General features: G+C 34.7%; 1 protein-coding gene across 1 annotated transcript in view; it reads left to right on the forward strand.

The window, feature by feature from the left end:
• Positions 1-4,049: 4,049 nt before the first annotated feature.
• Positions 4,050-20,029, forward strand: part of LOC126263251 (uncharacterized) — a 30,438-nt gene continuing 14,458 nt past the window's right edge. The window contains exons 1-19 of the mRNA XM_049960336.1: positions 4,050-4,527; positions 5,314-5,545; positions 5,596-5,938; positions 6,152-6,272; positions 9,590-9,644; positions 9,755-9,786; positions 9,955-9,991; positions 10,416-10,649; positions 11,112-11,257; positions 11,452-11,683; positions 11,734-12,076; positions 12,290-12,410; positions 15,728-15,782; positions 15,893-15,924; positions 16,093-16,129; positions 16,554-16,798; positions 17,594-17,825; positions 17,876-18,218; positions 18,432-18,552. Coding sequence (XP_049816293.1) covers positions 4,050-4,527; positions 5,314-5,545; positions 5,596-5,938; positions 6,152-6,272; positions 9,590-9,644; positions 9,755-9,786; positions 9,955-9,991; positions 10,416-10,649; positions 11,112-11,257; positions 11,452-11,683; positions 11,734-12,076; positions 12,290-12,410; positions 15,728-15,782; positions 15,893-15,924; positions 16,093-16,129; positions 16,554-16,798; positions 17,594-17,825; positions 17,876-18,218; positions 18,432-18,552 — 3,439 coding nt within the window. The remainder of the gene's footprint in view (positions 4,528-5,313; positions 5,546-5,595; positions 5,939-6,151; positions 6,273-9,589; positions 9,645-9,754; positions 9,787-9,954; positions 9,992-10,415; positions 10,650-11,111; positions 11,258-11,451; positions 11,684-11,733; positions 12,077-12,289; positions 12,411-15,727; positions 15,783-15,892; positions 15,925-16,092; positions 16,130-16,553; positions 16,799-17,593; positions 17,826-17,875; positions 18,219-18,431; positions 18,553-20,029) is intronic.

Here is a 20,029-nt window from a genome sequence, read left to right on the forward strand (position 1 = left end):
AGGAGAGCTTTTGTGAAGTTTGGAAGGTAGGAGACCAGGTACTGGTGGAATTAAGGCTGTGAGTGCGGGTCTTAAGATGTGCTTGGGTAGCTCAGATGGTAGAGCACTTGGCCGGGAAAGGCAAAGGTCCCGAGGTCGAGTCTCCGTCCAGCACACAGTTTTAATCTGCCAGGAAGTTTCATATCAGCACACATTTTTCATTTTGTTGCAGACTTGATCACAAGTGAAGCCATTCACCACACTATGATGATAGTGAATACTTTTTCTTTTTTTGTTAGTGGGGATATTGTAACAAAATACATCTCATAGACAACTATAAGGATTTTTCTTGCACTATATTTCCTCAGTGCCAAAAGACTTGCTGCAGTGATAACACTGGCTTCCATAAGATCACCAGAGTTAAGTGCTGTTGGGCTTGTTTAGCACTTGGATGGGTTACCGTCCGGGTCTGCTGAGTGCTGTTGGCAAGTGGGGTGCACACAGCCCTTGCAGGGCCAACTGAGGAGTAGCGACACTGGTTACAAAAACTGATAACAATGGAGAAAGCAGTGTGCTGACCACATGCCCCTCCGTATCCGCATCCGGTGATGCCTGTGTGCTGAGGATGCCATGGCAGCCGGTTGGTACCATTGAGCCTTCAAGGCCTGTTCAGACAGTGTTCATTAGTTTGTTTGTTTGTATCTTTCCTTGACTCACAAGTTTGTAACCATGATCAGGACCACATATGAAATCATACAATTGTGTCTCCAACATTTATTTTGCAAAACAAAGTCTGCTTGAGGCACATGCTGAATCCGTTTCTGTCCTTACAGTGAAGTAATTTTTAATTGTAGCTGTGCATGTCATTCATAGTGATGTTTTTAGGATTACTGTTCAATGGCAACAGAACTAAAAATAAAAAAGGAACATACACACCTACTTATATCTTATCAACTCAGCTATTTATGTCCAGCAGTAAATGAAAGGTAGTGTTGAGGAATTTCTTACCCAACAGTCAGTGCTTGTATGGGAAACACTGCACTCACTTGTTTCTCTTTTCCATCTCCATGTGAAATACATTGAGAAAGTAAAGAAACTGAAGGCACTCACTTTGTGTCCGTCAACTTCGTTGGCGAACTAACAACTGACTAATGAAAGAAGGACAATGGTATCTCTGTGAAGTAAGTAAAGAACTGCTGCAGACAGTACTGGCCGGTAGCCAGCTGCAGTAGTTGTCACTGCCTAACTGCGCATGAAATTCCATTAATGTCTGTCATTAATACATTTGCTGTGGCCTCCATCACATGCTGTTCATGTTTTTACCCCCCAGAAAATTTCATTTTACACTTCATGGGGTAATTACCCCCAGGTTGGAATGATTGTGCCTCATTAAAATTCGTCATACATTCCACCCCATCAAATTCAGATCCACCTCATCCTTTCTTCTGATCACAGAATCCTTCAACAAACATACATTTGTTCTGTTATTCACTTCCCTTTCAAAAAATAAATTTTTCGGCTCCATACCTTCATTATCGAATTTCTCTACACATTTAATAATTTTCCTTGTGCCTTCTTTATGGTTGCAATTCTTAAAATTATTCCAAATTTTATTCTTACTTGTTATAGCCTCCATCTCCAACATTTGTGGCTTCTTTGCTGAATTTTCGACACCCGCATAATTTTTAATAGACTTGTGTTCTTTTCCATGGCAGTTTATCTCACCTCCTTCGAGCCTGAGATGTGGGAATCTATAGTTTCCCAATCTCTTATTCTGATGTTGCATTACATGGGGCTCCTGCCCTTCAGATCTTTGTACCCAATAATGATTTTCATTATGAAAGTTTCCTTTTCCATTTCCCCTTTGAAAATTACTATTATGGTGATAATTATTTCAGTTATGATCATTGAAATTGTCATGGATATTATTATTATTCCTGTCTGGTACCAATTTTCCTGTCTACTGTTCCCACTATGAGGCTTGAATGTCAATGGCTGTTCGAGATTCTCACTAAAATCCAAAAATTCATCAATGGAATTTGTTAGACTGTGGACCACATCCCATTGTAAATATTCCAGTAAGCATCCCTTGATCATCACAGTTTCAGTTAACACTCCCATAGAATGATTTATATATGTCAACTTAGCAAGAAAATGCACACAAAAATCCCACATTGATCCACTTCCATGTTAAGAACTTGGTCTGTTCAAGAACTCATTCTGAAGCCATGTTTGCTTTCCTTCACTCCAGAATCTGCTCAGGAAACAACTCTCAAACACTTCGAGGCCAGTAAATTAAGCACTCGATAAATTTGAATTGCTCTCAAGATGCCTTTTTGCTTACTTAATTTATGCCTCTTCTGGCAATGTCCCACAAAACCATCTCTACATGCAGCATGTAATGGTACTTGAATTACGTAACCATTACGGCACCTCACCTGAACCTCTCGATACCAGTAATATTCTACTGTGTTTCTGTTAACTACTTAAGATATTTCTGAGACAACATTCAGATTTGATTTCATTTGTGATACATCAATATGTTTATATTGCAATGATATTATTTTTATGTGTATTCTTTCTTTTGTCACTATGATCTTTGATGTACTTGTAACTCTGATTTTTGGGCGTGTAAGCGATTATTAGTTGTTTGTTAAGTTGTGAGAGAGTCAGACCTTGAAAAAGTCAAGTGTTGGACGTCATGTTGGAAAGACGCATAACGTAGTCAGCTTATAAAATGTGAACTTTAACAGTTACTGTGAGGAAGATGTTTTCGAGTATGTTTTGTATTGTGAAGTGATGTTTTGTGTTTATGTGATATTGCAATTAAAAGGAAGTGTAACTTAAATTTGGAGTGCTAATTATTATTTTACATCACCATTGTGCTAACTTTGAAAGGTTTAATCTTGAAGAATGTTTTATGAAGCGCATCTACAAAACTTTTGAATATAGCAGATTAAAACCTAGGCCTCTTTGCATCCGAGCTTGGAGTCATAACCACCTAGATTTTTCTACAATTGAGCCATGATAATACAACGAGACCAGTGTGGGAAACACAAAAAGATGAGTGCGTAGTTTTTTTATTATTACATGAAATGACTATTAATTGTGCTCTAATGACACCTGCCACATAATATGACTGTTGTTGCCCGAAAATGCAGTATTTAGCAGTGTGAGCAACACCAAAATCGTTATTAAATGATGACCTTTGTTGTGGTAGGGTTGTTAGAACGTGGGTGCTCTAGCCTGGATAGGCAGCACCAAATATTCAAAAATTAACTGTAGATGTGTTTCAGGAAAAGTACACAGTGAAACTGTTATGAAAAATATTGACAGAAACCTGAAAATCAAAAGAAGACAACCACAGGACGAAAAATGGACGCAAAAACAATGGGACGACAAAGGATTTAAAATAAACACTACGACTGGATTCCGACGGAGAAGACTTCAGCTATAAGTTAAGCAAAAATTCTAATGAATTTTGTAATTTGGTATTGTCATTTCTAGTGGTTCATTTTCTGTTAACAGTTAATAATGGATAAAATTAATGAAGGGGAAGAAATAGTAGGGGGGGATCCAAAAATTGATAAGTTAGAATTATTGATTGGCGACACCATGGAGTGTCCTGTGCACCACGAACAGATAATGGATATACTTAGAAGGAGAGACAGCATTGGTCGTATTTTTTGTTTTATTAACCACAAAATCGATTTTCGGTCACTTAGTGACCATCCTCAGTGCTGTAATATATAATTTAAATTGGTAGGCACTGGTGTCAACAAGCTTAGAGCGATCACATAAACTGAGAACTCTCAGTTTATGTGATCCTCAGTGCTGTAATATATAATTTAAATTGGTAGGCACTGGTGTCAACAAGCTTAGAGCGATCACATAAACTGAGAACTCTCAGTTTATGTGATCGCTCTAAGCTTGTTGACACTAGTGCCTACCAATTTAAATTATATATTACAGCACTGAGGATGGTCACTAAGTGACCGAAAATCGATTTTGTGGTTAATAAAACAAAAAATACAACCAATGCTGTCTCTCCTTCTAAGTTAGAAATAATTATGCAGCTTCGGAGTAAGCAAAATGAAAACATAAATAATTTAAGATCTGAAATGAGGGCAGAAATTGACGAAATGTTAGGGGAGAATTTGAATAAGCAATTAAATGCAATAAAAACTGAGTTAACTGAGGTCAAAAATACACTGGAAGGTAACTTAAGGGTGGTAGAATCGAGGGTAGACAATGTGGAGAAAAAAGTAATTGTTTTTGAAAATGAATTCATTGCTGAAAATAGTAACAGAGCCAGGGAAATTCAGGAACTTCAAAATGAAAATGAATCACTAGTTGAAAAATTTAATGACTTGAAAGTTAACAGTGTTAATGTGGTCAGTAGTGTTGAGAAAACGGTTGACAGTTTAGAATCAAATCTTACCAATAAATTAGACACATTAAAAACTAAAATAAATCAAGTTGAAGAATATGTTGTTAACAAGCTTTTGTACAGTCATGGACCAGCATGGTCGAACCTGTTAGTGAAAAGTTTTCCTTGTGATAATTTGCACCCAGTTGATTTTTTGCACCATTGCAAGGACAATTTTGTGCCAGGAATGGCTGATAGTTCAAAAATTAAATTTGTCAAAAAATTTCTTGAAGGGGAGGCCCTATCCTGGGCTAACCAAAATTTCTATCAGTGGGAAACCTTTGCAAATTTTGAGAGAAGCTTCTTAAACAAATTTTGGTCAGAATCTGAAGAAGGGAGAATTAAATCTGAATTTTTAAATGGACCTATTTTCAGAGGGAGAGTGGACACCATGAAAGCATTTTGTAAAGATCAATTGAGAAAATTAATACTTTTAGATAAACCTTTTGATGAAATGACACAAATAGATGCACTGAAAAGAAGGCTACCTGAAAAATTGCAATGGGATTTAGTGCGTGGGTCTGATGATTCTGTGGAAATATTTTTAAAATAGGTGGGTAAATTGGATAGGGCATTAGAAAGAGGGAATATGCAAAATTTTAACAATCATGAACTCCAACAGGGGGGGGGATTCAAACAGGTATGGAGATAAAAGAGAATACAGAGACAATAGATATGGACAACACAGGGGAAACAATAGGAATCATAATGGTAATGACAGAGACAGGGATAGAAATTTTGGAAATAGAAAGAGATGGGATTACAGAAATAGGGGGGAACAAAATTGGAGATCAAACGGAGAAAACAGGCAGGAAAACTCCGGACTGCCTCAATAAGGGTCCACAGTTTTGGGGCGAGAAAATTTAATCACAGTAGGACCTACAATAACAACTGTGAATTTACAGACAGAGGAAGAAGGAGAAATGTAACTTATTATTATAATAAAACCAGTGGAAGACAAAACAAATACACACCACAAATAACAGACACTCATGTTCAACACCAAATTAATACTTTAAATTTTGATCAGAAATTTTGGAAAACAATAAGAGAAAATAATCATGTTGAAAGCAATAAGGTACTTCTGAGAATAAGCCAGATGAGGCTATTGCAATTGTGCCAGAATTTTATAATTGGGTAGAGAATGATAATCTATGTAATTCTGAAGTATCTGACAAACATTACAGCTCTGATTTGAATAAGTTATTTAATGAAAATGAAAAGTTATGTGAAGAGAGAGAGATGGAACTTAATGTGACTGTGGGTAGGATGCATGATGGGAAAAGTTTTGATTTTGATGAAAATATGGAAGCTAATGATGTTGTTGGGAGTTGTACGGAGGTAAGTAATGGTGAGATTAATGCTGTATGTGAGTGTCAGGTATTCGTCGAGATTATTTCAAGTGAAGTAGTGAAGCTATGTGATAATGAAGTTTATATTTGTGAGCATTATGATGAGGTAAGCGTGGTTAATGATGAGGTAAGTGTGGTTAGTAATGAGGAAAAGGACACTAATGCATCTGAAGGACAAGTAAAGTTAAGTCGGTGTAACCAATTTAATGTAGCAGAGGACTGTAATGTTGTGTCAGCTAATAGTATGAAGTATTTAAACCCACATACTAGTTCTGAAGGAAAAGATGAAAAATTTTTAAAAATATTATGGAACAGTTGCAATTACAAAACAGATAGGGAAGAGTTGTGGAACTATTTAGCTAAAATTTGTAGAAGGTTATATCCTCGCTAGTGGCAAAGTGTAAAATGTAATGAATATCTGTTGTATGCTCAACCTGTTGTATCCATAGATGATAATGAAAGTGTTAATGTGTGTTTGAAGCTATTAAAAACTGATCAGGAAAATAATGAGGGTAATTGTAGAGAAATTGAAAATGACCTGTTACATGAACCATTAAAAGAAAAAGTAGAAGAATGTGAATCAGGGTGTCCATACATTAAAGCTAAAGTAAACAATTGGGAGGGTAAATGTCTCATTGATACAGGGACTCCTATTTCAGCTATTTCAGAAAAATTTAGAAATAAAATTAAAGACAGTGTTGATTTTGTTGAGGCCCCTGTGATGCGAGTAAAGATAAGAGGAGCTACAGGCAAACACAGTAAAGTCATCAAAAGTCAAGTACTTTTATCATTTGAAATAGAAGATGTAAAATTTGAGCAGGGTTGTCTTGTTATTCCAAGTTTAGAAGAGAACGTATTGTTTGGCATGGACTGGGTGTTAAAGGTAAGTGTGGCATTTAGCTGGAGTGAGATGAAGTTAATTGTGTGTGAACCCAAAAGCACTATTATTGTGTGTACACAACTGTTTATTATACACTGTAGAGAAGGTTGCAATCATGTCAGGAAAATCATAGATTATGAAGAGAATTTGTACTGTTTTGATGACAAATCTGAGCTAAATTTTTCTGGTCAAAATTATGAAAACCTAGTTAAAAGCAAAGTAGAGGAAGCAATTAATTTGGACAGTGATCAAAAGAGACAGTTGGAAAATTTATTGTGGGAATTTCAAGATGTTTTCAATGAAAAACCTGGAAGAGTCAAGAATTATCAATGCACTTTACACCTTAAAAATCATGAACCTTTTTTCCTCAAGCCTTATAGTATTCCTTTTGCAAAAAGAAAAGAAGTAGAGTGTGAGATACAAAAAATGGAAGCATGGGGTATAATCGAAAGAAGTATCAGTGATTATAATAATCCTTTGGTGGTGGTTTCCAAACATGGAGGTGGTGTTAGACTTGTACTTGACTCTAGGCACCTTAACAAATGTTTGAAAAGAGAAAATGATCATCCAGAAAACATAGATGAACTGCTACGTGAATTTGAATGTGTGAAATTCATGAGCAGCTTAGACTTAACTTCAGGCTTTCACCAAATTTCTTTAGAAATAAATTCTAGAAAATACACAGCATTTTTGTATGGGGGAAAAAGTTATCATTACTGTGTTGTACCATTTGGACTAACTGTTTCTGTTGCTGAGTTTATTAGAGCATTAGATCTTCTTTTGGGGGATGAACTACTGTCTAAACTTACTGTATATGTAGATGATATTTTGATTTCTGGAAAAACATGGGAAGAACATTTTGAATTGCTAACACAGGTGTGTACAAAATTAAGGGAAGGGGGTATGACCTTAAAGTTAGAAAAATGTAAATTTGGAATAAGTGAATTGAAATTTTTGGGACACATTAATTCGGAAAAGGGGATTGAACCTGACAGAGAAAAAATTGAAGCTATAGAGAATTTTCCTGTTCCTAAAAATAAAAAACATTTAAATCCTTTTTGGGTCTTGCTGGATTTTACAGAAAGTATGTCAGTACCCAAGCTATGAACGCTTCTTGTTTATGTGATCTATTAAAGAAAAATACTGTCTGGGATTGGTCATCTGATTGTCAAAAAGCATTTGATGAGATAAAGAAACAACTTTCACAGAGCAGAATTCTATATAGGCCTGATATGTCTTTACCCTTCTGTTTGACGACTGACAGCAGTGATACAGGATTAGGAGCACACTTATTTCAGGAAAAAGTCGTAAGAGATCATATTGAACACCATTCCATTGCATTTGCTAGTAGAGTATTACAAAAGTATGAAAAGACTTACACTGTGGCTGAAAAAGAACTTTTGGCTATACATTGGGATTTCAACAAATTTAAAAATTATCTCCTTGGACACAAAGTAATTGTTTACTCTGACCACAACGCACTAAGTTACTTACAGGAGTGTAGGCTTTATCATAGTAGAATCACCAGATGGTCATTATTCTTACAACAATTTGATTATGAAATTAAATATATTAAGGGGAAGGAAAATGTTATTGCTGATGCACTTTCTAGGTCACCTATTGGGCTAAATTTTGATAATGAAACAGGCATTGATGACAAAAATTTCAAAATTATGTATTTGAAGGGGATAAAAGAGGAAGGAGAAATTTAAAAAAATTGTAATGACATTAGGAGACACCAAAATCATGATGAAAATTGGAAATTGGTAAAAAGTTATTTGGGAGTTAAGCAAAAGGTAGATGATTATTCTAAGGTACACAAAGGGATTCTGTTCAGAAGATTAAGACCTGATTTGGATGACTGGAAATTATGTTGGCCTGAGCAGCACATGGACACATTAGTTAAGTATATACATAGAGCTTTGGACATTGTGGTTCTGTCAAATGCATTCAAAAGATTCAGGAAAATGTCTATTTTTATAATATTGCCAGAAGAGTGAAGAAAAAATTAGCAGCCTGTGACCAATGCCAAAGAGTAGAGGTGAGTAATCAAACATGCAGAGGGATGATGCAAAATATTTTGCCCAGCAAAAATTTAGAGCTGACAGCTTGCGACATTTACGGACCCCTCCCCAAGTCAAAAGGAGGTTACAGTTTTATCTTTGTGATTGTTGACATATTCTCAAAATTGATCAAATTGTATCCATTAAGGAAAGCCACAAGTAAACAGGTTAAATCTAAATTAACCAGTGATTATTTCAATAAGGTAGGTACTCCACAAGCAATCTTGTCAGACAATGGCTCACAATTTACATCAAGAGTATGGAAAGATTTTGTTGAAAATGCAAACAAAAAACATATTTTGATTTCAGTTTATCACCCGTGCAGTAATCCGGCGGAGAGGTACATGAGAGAGATAGGGAGGTTGTGCAGAACATATTGTAGTAAGAACCGTGTAAATTGGATTGAATATGTAAATGATTTCAAAGACATAATGAACAGGTTGCAACATACATCCACTGGTTTTTCACCATTCGAAATTATGTTTAACAAAAGACCCACTAGCTTTATTACTGAACACATAGACTTTCCAGTTTGTCAAATTTTGTCACCTCAGGAGAGAGAACAAATTGTAAAAGACACAATGCAAAAGGCAGGTTTTCACACTTTATATTTGTGATTTGGTTTCGGTTAAAATGAAAGAAAAATCTAAACTTATGACTTCAGAACTAAAGAAATTTTTTGACATTTATATAGGACCATTTGAGGTGAAAGAAAATCCTCACCCAAATGCTTACAGATTGATCCATCCAAAATCAAGGAAATAATTTGGTTTGAGAAATGTAACTGAATTGAAACCTTATAAGTCTGGTACCTAGAATGAAATTTGCAAATCTCAATAACCTGGAATACAAGGAAAATTTTTCACATTTTATATTGTTTATGAAGTTTGTTTCCTATCATGTGATATGGAAACTATATATGGTACTGAAGCTTACTCAATGTAATTTCTATTTTGATGACATGTAATATACATACTATTCAATATATATATGGCTAGATGTAAGAAAATATTTTGATGGTTGCTTCTGCATTTTATTTTCTTATTGGTAGGACATGTGCTATTGTAGTTGTAGTTTACTCATGTTAGTTATTAGACATTTTGGTGAACATTTTGACATTCATATTTTGTGCTTACTACTATTTTCTTCATGTGCTGATGTCATTTATGCTGAAAACATTTTGTTGCTGTTATTATTATATTTTCTGAGCCTATATGTTGGAAAAGACTGAAATTGGAATATTATGAACAGGCTATGCCTGCGTATTTGCTCACTTGACACCTGGGATGTATGAAATTGAGGACTTTCCACACTGTGGAATTAAATCATTCTTTTATGTATTATTGGTGAACCATTCTATCTGCCTATGGAGGCAACACACAGATACTAACAATTGTCATTTTTCTTAATTTTGTCTTTGTATATAACATGTTTAGGATTATATCTAAAAACAAAGATGATGTGACTTACCGAACGAAAGTTCTGGCAGGTCGATAGACACACAAACAAACACAAACATGCACAAGAAATTCGAGCTTTCGCAACAAACGGTTGCTTCATCAGGAAGGAGAGGGAAAGACGAAAGGATGTGGGTTTTAAGGGAGAGGGTAAGGAGTCATTCCAGTCCCTGGAGCGGAAAGACTTACCTTAGGGGTAGACAATGTGGAGAAAAAAGTAATTGTTTTTGAAAATGAATTCATTGCTGAAAATAGTAACAGAGCCAGGGAAATTCAGGAACTTCAAAATGAAAATGAATCACTAGTTGAAAAATTTAATGACTTGAAAGTAAACAGTGTTAATGCGGTCAGTAGTGTTGAGAAAACGGTTGACAGTTTAGAATCAAATCTTACCAATAAATTAGACACATTAAAAACTAAAATAAATCAAGTTGAAGAATATGTTGTTAACAAGCTTTTGTACAGTCATGGATCAGCATGGTCGAACCTGTTGGTGAAAAGTTTTCCTTGTGATAATTTGCACCCAGTTGATTTTTTGCACCATTGCAAGGACAATTTTGTGCCAGGAATGGCTGATAATTCAAAAATTAAATTTGTCAAAATATTTCTTGAAGGGGAGGCCCTATCCTGGGCTAACCAAAATTTCTATCAGTGGGAAACCTTTGCAAATTTTGAGAGAAGCTTCTTAAACAAATTTTGGTCAGAATCTGAAGAAGGGAGAATTAAATCTGAATTTTTAAATGGACCTATTTTCAGAGGGAGAGTGGACACCATGAAAGCATTTTGTAAAGATCAATTGAGAAAATTAATACATTTAGATAAACCTTTTGATGAAATGACACAAATAGATGCACTGAAAAGAAGGCTACCTGAAAAATTGGCATGGGATTTAGTGCGTGGGCCTGATGATTCTGTGGAAATATTTTTAAAATAGGTGGGTAAATTGGATAGGGCATTAGAAAGAGGGAATATGCAAAATTTTAACAATCGTGAACTCCAACAGGGGGGGGGGGGGGATTCAAACAGGTATGGAGATAAAAGAGAATACAGAGACAATAGACATGGACAACACAGGGGAAACAATAGGAATCATAATGGTAATGACAGAGACAGGGATAGAAATTTTGGAAATAGAAAGAGATGGGATTACAGAAATAGGGGGGAACAAAATTGGAGATCAAACGGAGAAAACAGGCAGGAAAACTCCGGACTGCCTCAATAAGGGTCCACAGTTTTGGGGCGAGAAAATTTAATCACAGTAGGACCTACAATAACAACTGTGAATTTACAGACAGAGGAAGAAGGAGAAATGTAACTTATTATTATAATAAAACCAGTGGAAGACAAAACAAATACACACCACAAATAACAGACACTCATGTTCAACACCAAATTAATACTTTAAATTTTGATCAGAAATTTTGGAAAACAATAAGAGAAAATAATCATGTTGAAAGCAATAAGGTACTTCTGAGAATAAGCCAGATGAGGCTATTGCAATTGTGCCAGAATTTTATAATTGGGTAGAGAATGATAATCTATGTAATTCTGAAGTATCTGACAAACATTACAGCTCTGATTTGAATAAGTTATTTAATGAAAATGAAAAGTTATGTGAAGAGAGAGAGATGGAACTTAATGTGACTGTGGGTAGGATGCATGATGGGAAAAGTTTTGATTTTGATGAAAATATGGAAGCTAATGATGTTGTTGGGAGTTGTACGGAGGTAAGTAATGGTGAGATTAATGCTGTATGTGAGTGTCAGGTATTCGTCGAGATTATTTCAAGTGAAGTAGTGAAGCTATGTGATAATGAAGTTTATATTTGTGAGCATTATGATGAGGTAAGCGTGGTTAATGATGAGGTAAGTGTGGTTAGTAATGAGGAAAAGGACACTAATGCATCTGAAGGACAAGTAAAGTTAAGTCGGTGTAACCAATTTAATGTAGCAGAGGACTGTAATGTTGTGTCAGCTAATAGTATGAAGTATTTAAACCCACATACTAGTTCTGAAGGAAAAGATGAAAAATTTTTAAAAATATTATGGAACAGTTGCAATTACAAAACAGATAGGGAAGAGTTGTGGAACTATTTAGCTAAAATTTGTAGAAGGTTATATCCTCGCTAGTGGCAAAGTGTAAAATGTAATGAATATCTGTTGTATGCTCAACCTGTTGTATCCATAGATGATAATGAAAGTGTTAATGTGTGTTTGAAGCTATTAAAAACTGATCAGGAAAATAATGAGGGTAATTGTAGAGAAATTGAAAATGACCTGTTACATGAACCATTAAAAGAAAAAGTAGAAGAATGTGAATCAGGGTGTCCATACATTAAAGCTAAAGTAAACAATTGGGAGGGTAAATGTCTCATTGATACAGGGACTCCTATTTCAGCTATTTCAGAAAAATTTAGAAATAAAATTAAAGACAGTGTTGATTTTGTTGAGGCCCCTGTGATGCGAGTAAAGATAAGAGGAGCTACAGGCAAACACAGTAAAGTCATCAAAAGTCAAGTACTTTTATCATTTGAAATAGAAGATGTAAAATTTGAGCAGGGTTGTCTTGTTATTCCAAGTTTAGAAGAGAACGTATTGTTTGGCATGGACTGGGTGTTAAAGGTAAGTGTGGCATTTAGCTGGAGTGAGATGAAGTTAATTGTGTGTGAACCCAAAAGCACTATTATTGTGTGTACACAACTGTTTATTATACACTGTAGAGAAGGTTGCAATCATGTCAGGAAAATCATAGATTATGAAGAGAATTTGTACTGTTTTGATGACAAATCTGAGCTAAATTTTTCTGGTCAAAATTATGAAAACCTAGTTAAAAGCAAAGTAGAGGAAGCAATTAATTTGGACAGTGATCAAAAGAGACAGTTGGAAAATTTATTGTGGGAATTTCAAGATGTTTTCAATGAAAAACCTGGAAGAGTCAAGAATTATCAATGCACTTTACACCTTAAAAATCATGAACCTTTTTTCCTCAAGCCTTATAGTATTCCTTTTGCAAAAAGAAAAGAAGTAGAGTGTGAGATACAAAAAATGGAAGCATGGGGTATAATCGAAAGAAGTATCAGTGATTATAATAATCCTTTGGTGGTGGTTTCCAAACATGGAGGTGGTGTTAGACTTGTACTTGACTCTAGGCACCTTAACAAATGTTTGAAAAGAGAAAATGATCATCCAGAAAACATAGATGAACTGCTACGTGAATTTGAATGTGTGAAATTCATGAGCAGCTTAGACTTAACTTCAGGCTTTCACCAAATTTCTTTAGAAATAAATTCTAGAAAATACACAGCATTTTTGTATGGGGGAAAAAGTTATCATTACTGTGTTGTACCATTTGGACTAACTGTTTCTGTTGCTGAGTTTATTAGAGCATTAGATCTTCTTTTGGGGGATGAACTACTGTCTAAACTTACTGTATATGTAGATGATATTTTGATTTCTGGAAAAACATGGGAAGAACATTTTGAATTGCTAACACAGGTGTGTACAAAATTAAGGGAAGGGGGTATGACCTTAAAGTTAGAAAAATGTAAATTTGGAATAAGTGAATTGAAATTTTTGGGACACATTAATTCGGAAAAGGGGATTGAACCTGACAGAGAAAAAATTGAAGCTATAGAGAATTTTCCTGTTCCTAAAAATAAAAAACATTTAAATCCTTTTTGGGTCTTGCTGGATTTTACAGAAAGTATGTCAGTACCCAAGCTATGAACGCTTCTTGTTTATGTGATCTATTAAAGAAAAATACTGTCTGGGATTGGTCATCTGATTGTCAAAAAGCATTTGATGAGATAAAGAAACAACTTTCACAGAGCAGAATTCTATATAGGCCTGATATGTCTTTACCCTTCTGTTTGACGACTGACAGCAGTGATACAGGATTAGGAGCACACTTATTTCAGGAAAAAGTCGTAAGAGATCATATTGAACACCATTCCATTGCATTTGCTAGTAGAGTATTACAAAAGTATGAAAAGACTTACACTGTGGCTGAAAAAGAACTTTTGGCTATACATTGGGATTTCAACAAATTTAAAAATTATCTCCTTGGACACAAAGTAATTGTTTACTCTGACCACAACGCACTAAGTTACTTACAGGAGTGTAGGCTTTATCATAGTAGAATCACCAGATGGTCATTATTCTTACAACAATTTGATTATGAAATTAAATATATTAAGGGGAAGGAAAATGTTATTGCTGATGCACTTTCTAGGTCACCTATTGGGCTAAATTTTGATAATGAAACAGGCATTGATGACAAAAATTTCAAAATTATGTATTTGAAGGGGATAAAAGAGGAAGGAGAAATTTAAAAAAATTGTAATGACATTAGGAGACACCAAAATCATGATGAAAATTGGAAATTGGTAAAAAGTTATTTGGGAGTTAAGCAAAAGGTAGATGATTATTCTAAGGTACACAAAGGGATTCTGTTCAGAAGATTAAGACCTGATTTGGATGACTGGAAATTATGTTGGCCTGAGCAGCACATGGACACATTAGTTAAGTATATACATAGAGCTTTGGACATTGTGGTTCTGTCAAATGCATTCAAAAGATTCAGGAAAATGTCTATTTTTATAATATTGCCAGAAGAGTGAAGAAAAAATTAGCAGCCTGTGACCAATGCCAAAGAGTAGAGGTGAGTAATCAAACATGCAGAGGGATGATGCAAAATATTTTGCCCAGCAAAAATTTAGAGCTGACAGCTTGCGACATTTACGGACCCCTCCCCAAGTCAAAAGGAGGTTACAGTTTTATCTTTGTGATTGTTGACATATTCTCAAAATTGATCAAATTGTATCCATTAAGGAAAGCCACAAGTAAACAGGTTAAATCTAAATTAACCAGTGATTATTTCAATAAGGTAGGTACTCCACAAGCAATCTTGTCAGACAATGGCTCACAATTTACATCAAGAGTATGGAAAGATTTTGTTGAAAATGCAAACAAAAAACATATTTTGATTTCAGTTTATCACCCGTGCAGTAATCCGGCGGAGAGGTACATGAGAGAGATAGGGAGGTTGTGCAGAACATATTGTAGTAAGAACCGTGTAAATTGGATTGAATATGTAAATGATTTCAAAGACATAATGAACAGGTTGCAACATACATCCACTGGTTTTTCACCATTCGAAATTATGTTTAACAAAAGACCCACTAGCTTTATTACTGAACACATAGACTTTCCAGTTTGTCAAATTTTGTCACCTCAGGAGAGAGAACAAATTGTAAAAGACACAATGCAAAAGGCAGGTTTTCACACTTTATATTTGTGATTTGGTTTCGGTTAAAATGAAAGAAAAATCTAAACTTATGACTTCAGAACTAAAGAAATTTTTTGACATTTATATAGGACCATTTGAGGTGAAAGAAAATCCTCACCCAAATGCTTACAGATTGATCCATCCAAAATCTAGGAAATAATTTGGTTTGAGAAATGTAACTGAATTGAAACCTTATAAGTCTGGTACCTAGAATGAAATTTGCAAATCTCAATAACCTGGAATACAAGGAAAATTTTTCACATTTTATATTGTTTATGAAGTTTGTTTCCTATCATGTGATATGGAAACTATATATGGTACTGAAGCTTACTCAATGTAATTTCTATTTTGATGACATGTAATATACATACTATTCAATATATATATGGCTAGATGTAAGAAAATATTTTGATGGTTGCTTCTGCATTTTATTTTCTTATTGGTAGGACATGTGCTATTGTAGTTGTAGTTTACTCATGTTAGTTATTAGACATTTTGGTGAACATTTTGACATTCATATTTTGTGCTTACTACTATTTTCTTCATGTGCTGATGTCATTTATGCTGAAAACATTTTGTTGCTGTTATTATTATATTTTCTGAGCCTATATGTTGGAAAAGACTGAAATTGGAATATTATGAACAGGCTATGCCTGCTTATTTGCTCACTTGACACCTGGGATGTATGAAATTGAGGACTTTCCACACTGTGGAATTAAATCATTCTTTTATGTATTATTGGTGAACCATTCTGTCTGCCTATGGAGGCAACACACAGATACTAACAATTGTCATTTTTCTTAATTTTGTCTTTGTATATAACATGTTTAGGATTATATCTAAAAACAAAGATGATGTGACTTACCGAACGAAAGTTCTGGCAGGTCGATAGACACACAAACAAACACAAACATGCACAAGAAATTCAAGCTTTCGCAACAAACGGTTGCTTCATCAGGAAGGAGAGGGAAAGACGAAAAGATGTGGGTTTTAAGGGAGAGGGTAAGGAGTCATTCCAGTCCCTGGAGCGGAAAGACTTACCTTAGAGGTAGACAATGTGGAGAAAAAAGTAATTGTTTTTGAAAATGAATTCATTGCTGAAAATAGTAACAGAGCCAGGGAAATTCAGGAACTTCAAAATGAAAATGAATCACTAGTTGAAAAATTTAATGACTTGAAAGTAAACAGTGTTAATGCGGTCAGTAGTGTTGAGAAAACGGTTGACAGTTTAGAATCAAATCTTACCAATAAATTAGACACATTAATAACTAAAATAAATCAAGTTGAAGAATATGTTGTTAACAAGCTTTTGTACAGTCATGGATCAGCATGGTCGAACCTGTTAGTGAAAAGTTTTCCTTGTGATAATTTGCACCCAGTTGATTTTTTGCACCATTGCAAGGACAATTTTGTGCCAGGAATGGCTGATAGTTCAAAAATTAAATTTGTCAAAAAATTTCTTGAAGGGGAGGCCCTATCCTGGGCTAACCAAAATTTCTATCAGTGGGAAACCTTTGCAAATTTTGAGAGAAGCTTCTTAAACAAATTTTGGTCAGAATCTGAAGAAGGGAGAATTAAATCTGAATTTTTAAATGGACCTATTTTCAGAGGGAGAGTGGACACCATGAAAGCATTTTGTAAAGATCAATTGAGAAAATTAATACATTTAGATAAACCTTTTGATGAAATGACACAAATAGATGCACTGAAAAGAAGGCTACCTGAAAAATTGCAATGGGATTTAGTGCGTGGGCCTGATGATTCTGTGGAAATATTTTTAAAATAGGTGGGTAAATTGGATAGGGCATTAGAAAGAGGGAATATGCAAAATTTTAACAATCGTGAACTCCAACAGGGGGGGGGGGGGGGGGGATTCAAACAGGTATGGAGATAAAAGAGAATACAGAGACAATAGACATGGACAACACAGGGGAAACAATAGGAATCATAATGGTAATGACAGAGACAGGGATAGAAATTTTGGAAATAGAAAGAGATGGGATTACAGAAATAGGGGGGAACAAAATTGGAGATCAAACAGAGAAAACAGGCAGGAAAACTCCGGACTGCCTCAATAAGGGTCCACAGTTTTGGGGCGAGAAAATTTAATCACAGTAGGACCTACAATAACAACTGTGAATTTACAGACAGAGGAAGAAGGAGAAATGTAACTTATTATTATAATAAAACCAGTGGAAGACAAAACAAATACACACCACAAATAACAGACACTCATGTTCAACACCAAATTAATACTTTAAATTTTGATCAGAAATTTTGGAAAACAATAAGAGAAAATAATCATGTTGAAAGCAATAAGGTACTTCTGAGAATAAGCCAGATGAGGCTATTGCAATTGTGCCAGAATTTTATAATTGGGTAGAGAATGATAATCTATGTAATTCTGAAGTATCTGACAAACATTACAGCTCTGATTTGAATAAGTTATTTAATGAAAATGAAAAGTTATGTGAAGAGAGAGAGATGGAACTTAATGTGACTGTGGGTAGGATGCATGATGAGGAAAGTTTTGATTTTGATGAAAATATGGAAGCTAATGATGTTGTTGGGAGTTGTACGGAGGTAAGTAATGGTGAGATTAATGCTGTATGTGAGTGTCAGGTATTCGTCGAGATTATTTCAAGTGAAGTAGTGAAGCTATGTGATAATGAAGTTTATATTTGTGAGCATTATGATGAGGTAAGTGTGGTTAATGATGAGGTAAGTGTGGTTAGTAATGAGGAAAAGGACACTAATGCATCTGAAGAACAAGTAAAGTTAAGTCGGTGTAACCAATTTAATGTAGCAGAGGACTGTAATGTTGTATCAGCTAATAGTATGAAGTATTTAAACCCACATACTAGTTCTGAAGGAAAAGATGAAAAATTTTTAAAAATATTATGGAACAGTTGCAATTACAAAACAGATAGGGAAGAGTTGTGGAACTATTTAGCTAAAATTTGTAGAAGGTTATATCCTCGCTAGTGGCAAAGTGTAAAATGTAATGAATATCTGTTGTATGCTCAACCTGTTGTATCCATAGATGATAATGAAAGTGTTAATGTGTGTTTGAAGCTATTAAAAACTGATCAGGAAAATAATGAGGGTAATTGTAGAGAAATTGAAAATGACCTGTTACATGAACCATTAAAAGAAAAAGTAGAAGAATGTGAATCAGGGTGTCCATACATTAAAGCTAAAGTAAACAATTGGGAGGGTAAATGTCTCATTGATACAGGGACTCCTATTTCAGCTATTTCAGAAAAATTTAGAAATAAAATTAAAGACAGTGTTGATTTTGTTGAGGCCCCTGTGATGCGAGTAAAGATAAGAGGAGCTACAGGCAAACACAGTAAAGTCATCAAAAGTCAAGTACTTTTATCATTTGAAATAGAAGATGTAAAATTTGAGCAGGGTTGTCTTGTTATTCCAAGTTTAGAAGAGAACGTATTGTTTGGCATGGACTGGGTGTTAAAGGTAAGTGTGGCATTTAGCTGGAGTGAGATGAAGTTAATTGTGTGTGAACCCAAAAGCACTATTATTGTGTGTACACAACTGTTTATTATACACTGTAGAGAAGGTTGCAATCATGTCAGGAAAATCATAGATTATGAAGAGAATTTGTACTGTTTTGATGACAAATCTGAGCTAAATTTTTCTGGTCAAAATTATGAAAACCTAGTTAAAAGCAAAGTAGAGGAAGCAATTAATTTGGACAGTGATCAAAAGAGACAGTTGGAAAATTTATTGTGGGAATTTCAAGATGTTTTCAATGAAAAACCTGGAAGAGTCAAGAATTATCAATGCACTTTACATCTTAAAAATCATGAACCTTTTTTCCTCAAGCCTTATAGTATTCCTTTTGCAAAAAGAAAAGAAGTAGAGTGTGAGATACAAAAAATGTAAGCATGGGGTATAATCGAAAGAAGTATCAGTGATTATAATAATCCTTTGGTGGTGGTTTCCAAACATGGAGGTGGTGTTAGACTTGTACTTGACTCTAGGCACCTTAACAAATGTTTGAAAAGAGAAAATGATCATCCAGAAAACATAGATGAACTGCTACGTGAATTTGAATGTGTGAAATTCATGAGCAGCTTAGACTTAACTTCAGGCTTTCGCCAAATTTCTTTAGAAATAAATTCTAGAAAATACACAGCATTTTTGTATGGGGGAAAAAGTTATCATTACTGTGTTGTACCATTTGGACTAACTGTTTCTGTTGCTGAGTTTATTAGAGCATTAGATCTTCTTTTGGGGGATGAACTACTGTCTAAACTTACTGTATATGTAGATGATATTTTGATTTCTGGAAAAACATGGGAAGAACATTTTGAATTGCTAACACAGGTGTGTACAAAATTAAGGGAAGGGGGTATGACCTTAAAGTTAGAAAAATGTAAATTTGGAATAAGTGAATTGAAATTTTTGGGACACATTAATTCGGAAAAGGGGATTGAACCTGACAGAGAAAAAATTGAAGCTATAGAGAATTTTCCTGTTCCTAAAAATAAAAAACATTTAAATCCTTTTTTGGTCTTGCTGGATTTTACAGAAAGTATGTCAGTACCCAAGCTATGAAC

This window comes from Schistocerca nitens, chromosome 6, assembly GCF_023898315.1.
Source record: "Schistocerca nitens isolate TAMUIC-IGC-003100 chromosome 6, iqSchNite1.1, whole genome shotgun sequence".
Classification (NCBI taxonomy): Eukaryota; Metazoa; Arthropoda; class Insecta; order Orthoptera; family Acrididae; genus Schistocerca; species Schistocerca nitens.